We start from the raw sequence: 5,468 nt of genomic DNA, 5'->3' as shown, positions 1-5,468 counted from the left end.
CGGCGCCGGGACCTTCGTACCCTTCGCCAACGTCTTAGGCAGTGTCATCCCTACACTCTTCGCCGCATCCACAGAAGCAGCAGTGCTTTTAGCTGCAGCATTCTCGGAAGCAGCTGCAGCAGCAGGTGGAGGCGTCCCTGCATCTCCACCTGAAACACCGGAGTCACCAGAATGCGTTTTGCGGTCCTGATCCAGCACTGCTCCAGGCGCCTTCATTCCCACAGAAGGTTCTGACGTCTTTGTAACTGGAGTCTTTGGCTTAGCCACAACATTGTCTTCCAACCGTGTATCTGCGCCTCCCAAGTCTGTGGCCGCAGGTACGGTTTTCGGCCTCGCTGCTTTCGACGACAATGAAGGAGCCACCTTCTTCTTCGCTGACGGTCCTAGGATCTTCGTTGATATAACCTCAGCCTCACCCTTGCCCTCGCTAGCAATCTGAGGCTCAGGCTGACACGCTGCTCCACCATGGCTGCTTGTGACTTCCGAGGAGAGAGCCGCAGCAGGAGATACTGCTACTTTGGGCATAAACGCGCTCGGAACCGGTTTGCTAACTACACGCCCTGCATACTTTGAAAGAGCAGCCTCAGCACTGTCCTCAGACTCTGGCCGCTGAAGCTCCCCCTGAGACGGTGCCACAGTTAGGGTCTTACCCACGATCTTCGGAGGCAGCGCCTTGGCTCCCGCTGAAGGCCCGACTTTCTTTGCCAACACAGCCACAGTCGCAGGACTGGCCTTAGGCGAAGAGGCACGAGCATCTGCGGAAGACACAGCCGCAGCCAGCACTCCGTTGGGGGATGCTGGTGGCAACGGCCCAAGTTGCACTTTCGCAACGCATGGCGATAACACTTCGGGGGGCTTGTCAATTTTATCCCTCTCCCCTGTGATTCCACTCTCTGCGCTTGCTGACATCTCTGCGGAGATCGGGACAGCTCGGTCCTTCGGCGTCGGCGCTGGGTGCTGCTTGCTTTGTGGAGGCTGGGAAGTCTGTGGAGTGGACGTGGGTGATGAAATTCTCTTCGGTGCTTGTGATGCCTGAGCAAGGCTTGTTGCCGAGGCACGAAGAGCCTCTACCTCTTCTTCAAGGGCCCGTACTCTTTCCTGCAAGCAATTCCGCTCTTTTAGTATTTCCGCCACTTCCGCAGCAGCCAGTGTCGTCTCTTCGCAGCTGGTGTCCTCGGGACCTGTCACAGGTGGCTTCTTGAGGCCCCTTCCTTGCGTTTTGAGAATCTCTATCTCCTCCCGCAGCTTCGCCAGTTGTTTCTTAAGAGCTGCAACTTCCTCCCTGAGAGCATCACGTTCCCTTGTTATCGCGGTGATGTCAATCGCCTTAGCGGGAATTTCGGGCCCCGCTGGAGCAACGGGCGGACTCTGTCTCGAGCTCAGTTGACCCTTGAGAGTTTGCGCTTCCTTCTGCAGGGCCTCGTATGCTGTCTTGAGCTCCTCCCCGGCCTGTAGCTTTTCTTTGAGTGCAGCGACAGTCTTCTCGAGCTGCGTTGCCTCTGCTGCTCTCGCACTGAGTCGTTTGATGTCCATTTCCAGCCTCAACGCCGTGGCCTTGTAGCTGTTGCGTTCCGAGGTGAGGGTTGATATGTCCGAAGCAGGTGGTGATGCGAGGCCCCCAGGAGAGGCAACGTTCGTGAAGCCCTCCCCGGTCCCCTTCTCTTTTGCTGCCACCAGCTCAGCGCTCAGGCCAGCGCACTGCTGGCGCACCTCGTCGAGCTCTCTCCTGAGCTTTTCCGCCTCATGAACGGATCCCTCGAAGCTTCTCACCACTTGAGAGTGCTCCGCTTGCAGTTGGGCCAGTTCCGCTGCGTGTTGTTCGGCTTGTGCAGTCAACTTGGCCTCCGCAGCCGCTACCGCCTCTGCAAGTTCCTGCTCGAGACGCTGCCGCTCTGAAGCAGCACGGTCAAGGGAGGCTTGTAAGGTTTCCAACGCTGTCTTCATCCGAGCGCATTCGTTTTCAGCCGTCTTTGCTCGTCCCTCGCTGTCTCTCAAGGCCGCATGCATATGCTCCTCCCCCTCGCCCACAGGTGTGGGCGACGAGAGACTGGCTGAAGCTGCGGCGGCAGCAAGGGCAGAAGCTGCGGCAGCGCTCGTAAGTCTCTCTAGCTGAGCCTTTGCCGCAGCAAGTTGCTGTTCTGCAGCAACTGCCCGCGCCTCCGCCAGGGCTGCACGGCTCTGGGCTTGCCGGGCCTCACTCACAGCTTCTGCCTCCCTCAACTCTGCCGCCGCCAAGAGATCTTCCTTCTCCTTTTCGCGCCCATCTTCGGACGCTGTTTCAGTGTCCCCTTCTGAGTCAACGGCGGCGTAGGCCTCAGCCAAATCTTTGATGAACTCGGGTGCCACAGGCCCCCTCTTTGCTGCGCTTGTTGCTGCCACTCTTTTCCGCCACAAAGCCACCAGCGCAGGAGCGTCTTTGGCATGAATCATTCTGTTGTGACTGGTGAGCCACGCGTAGGCATCAGCGAATAAGCGGCTCCTCAACTCCAGCTCCACGATGACCTGTCGGTCTTTCTCTGCCTGCTGTTGCAGCCGCCTATTGCTCTGTAGGGCAGCAGCGAGCTCTCTTTGGGCCTTCATTAGAGCTGCACTTTGCAGAACCCGGGCGTCTGTCGAGATGAAGGTCTCCAAGTACGAATTTTCTTGGGCCAAGTGGTGCGCAAGCCGAACTGCGTCCTCTGCGTCCAGCGATTGCAGGCACGGTAGCCTTCCCTTTTGTGCCTGCTGGAAGCTCATCTTGGCGTTACGTGGAGCCTGCTTCTTGAGCGATTCATCTTCGCTGAAAAGCCGAGAAGTCAGCGTCCGCAGGTGATTGAACAGGGGCAGGGCATCCGACGACTTGACGGCTGATTCAAGAGACGCCGTTAACCAGTCAGCCTTACTTATGGGTCCCCTAGCACCCCCTCTGGGTGTTTCGCCGTTGACTAAAGCAAGTGCTGCCGAGCTTCCCTTTCGTCGCTCCACAGCTGCCGCCAGTGGCCACTCCTGGGGCTTCGACAATCCTCCACCAAAATTGTTGGATGCTGACGTCCGCAAAGTACGTCGATCCCGGCTGCCGATATTATTATGGGTGCATGGGGAGTGCAGATCCTGTCTCCGTACCTCATCGAGAAAGTACGGCAAAATTGAGGTTTCATCGACCGCCCTGATCGCCGACTTAGGGGCCCCTTCTCCCCCGGGTGCCTCCATAGTCACAACTCACGCAGCCTTGTGGGCGCTCGTAGACTGGCGAGAGGTCATATCCCTCATATGAACTTCTGATACCCGGAATTCAGGGCAAACTGAGGTGCTGCCTGGCAGGACATTATCTCCTGGCTCGCTGCTTGGAGTCACGTGGCTGCACGGAAGAGCCGCTGAGCTCGACGTTACATCCAGTGAGCGTTAATTTACAGGAAGGCTAAAGGAAACTGGCTAAAAAGCGCTAGGGAAGGCTGGCACAACCTGTGGACCAGCAGGCGCTGCTCAGGCGCTGCTCAGGTACGGTCAGGTCGGCTTGGTAGAAATGAGCAGAGGCAATCAGGTGTTAAATGCTGGCGCTTTGAGCAACACCTGTTATTTCAAGCCAAAGCAGAAAGGCATGCAGCTTCCAGGGACAAACTAAAAAACGTTGCCGTCGTCTCAAACGTCGATGCTTGGTTCAGATGCGCCGCATGGTGTAGCTGCGGGCTCCGCTCTGAGATGCGTCTTTAGGTCCAGTCCTGCGACAATTCGTGCAGCTGCAATATATAAAATTTATTTCCGCCGTAATACAATACGGATTTACAACGCTACTAATTCACGTAATAGCTGTGGGCAGTAGTGCTGCGTCCGGGCCCCTTGAGCCCTACGATACGCGACCCGTGCATTGCGTGCGTTGCTGCCATGCTTCCTCAGCAGCACAGCCAGAGTGACCATTAAGCTTCAATGTGCCAAGGAAGAGCCAGAGGATTTTTAAGTCTTTCATCGAGGAATTGCTCGTGTATGCCATTGGCTGCTGGCAACTTGATAGGCGGCTTGACTTAGCATGCAGAAGCCGACGAGTAAAACTAGCCAAATGACGGTCAAACGACACGGAAACGAATCACTAGATGGTCCACAGCACGGCTGAACAGCCCTTGCCTTGAATCCTGCAGTGTAACCAAGAAAGAGGCGGGCAGATATGTTTCGTAGCGAAGTTATTCCACACTGCACAATTGCTTTATTGTAGAACTCACAGACGACGAGCATGGAGCCGTTCGCAGCTGCTTTGCTGCAGGAGGTCACTGGGATTGTTTCTGAGGTTTGCATCGTCGTTCCTACGGTGACGATGGACACGCAGCTAAAGAGATTCAGCAAGGAGTTTCATGAGGCGCTGCGCAGAGCGCTCTCTGAATGCGTCAAGCAGCGGCCAGCTGACCCGTTCAAGTTTATTGCGGGTAGGAGCCCAAAAACGTAGACTACCCCAGCCTGTGCGTGCGAAAAGAATTTAGTTACAGATGGAGAATCGTAGCAGCGCTGTCAGTATGCAGAGAAGCGATTGCTGCAACAGCCTCAGCTCTTCTACTTACTGAGACTACAGATGAAGAGGCAGTGCAGTGAGACGGGTGTAATGAATACTGAAGCAGACGGCTCTTTCTAGTCATTTCTTAGACGGCGCTCTAGCCTTGCCGTACTTCTTAGCAACAAGCGCCGCACCACTCTACGGAGCAAAGGCACTGCAAAGCACGCTTTACGCGGACTGCGCTGGTGCTAAAGGAAAAAGACCCTTTCTGCTGTCCTGGGGGTGTTCATCGATCTGCTTGTCAGATTCCCTACAGAATGAAAGCCACTATTCAAGGCAGTGAGTCACTGGAAAGGCCACTGCTTTCTAGGGCTGAAACTATATACTTCCTTTGGCATTTGATGCAGCATCCGGGAGGCACCAACAACACCCGGGCAAGCGTTGCAGTGCTTCACAGACTGACGGTAACGCGCCACTGGAAGCGCTGTTGTGTGTGTTGCTTTGCCGCAAGGGAGTACCGCGAGATCCTAGATACCGTTAAAGGACGAACTGAGACGAACTCATCTACTTGACTATTGCCCAGGCCATACAATGCAGGAATGGTCTAAAATTTCGGTGGCTGAGCCTGCCTGCAAGGCATGGGAAACCATTGTAGCGCTGTCGGCCAGAGAAGGCCACAATGTGCTGCAGTCCAACTTCTTTCTTCAAACGGACGCTAACCCTAGCAGCAACAGGGGAATAAGAATCTCTCCTCGTTCTTCAACTGCCGTCAAGAGTTGTGGGGTTGGACACCCAAATGGGGTATTGTTTGAGGAGTAGTGTAGCTGGGGAGCTGCTGTGTTCTGGCAAATTGACAGGTTCAGTGTCGCTCAGAATGCACGTGGGCACGGGACGGTGCCTCATTTCATTTCAACGCATTTTGCCTATGATAAGCCAAACTTCTTTCCACGCGCATAATAAGGAACCCCTAAACGTAGCTTCAGCCACAACAAGGTGTTTTGTCCACGAC

The 5,468-nt window shown here is 55.4% G+C and overlaps 1 protein-coding gene across 1 annotated transcript; it reads right to left on the bottom strand.

Annotated features, from left to right (window-relative positions):
- On the bottom strand, positions 1 to 3,189 carry EAH_00055260 (hypothetical protein, conserved; the record flags this gene model as incomplete). Its single annotated transcript, XM_013393886.1, has 1 exon — positions 1 to 3,189. A coding segment is annotated over one exon (3,189 nt), but the record flags the coding sequence as incomplete, so codon positions are not given.
- Positions 3,190 to 5,468: the final 2,279 nt, after the last annotated feature.

This window comes from Eimeria acervulina, genomic scaffold (assembly GCF_000499425.1).
Source record: "Eimeria acervulina Houghton genomic scaffold, Eah_scaff1087, whole genome shotgun sequence".
Taxonomy (NCBI): Eukaryota; Apicomplexa; class Conoidasida; order Eucoccidiorida; family Eimeriidae; genus Eimeria; species Eimeria acervulina.
Note: the sequence above shows the minus strand (reverse complement) of the source record. Positions and strands in the feature narration are given on the sequence as shown.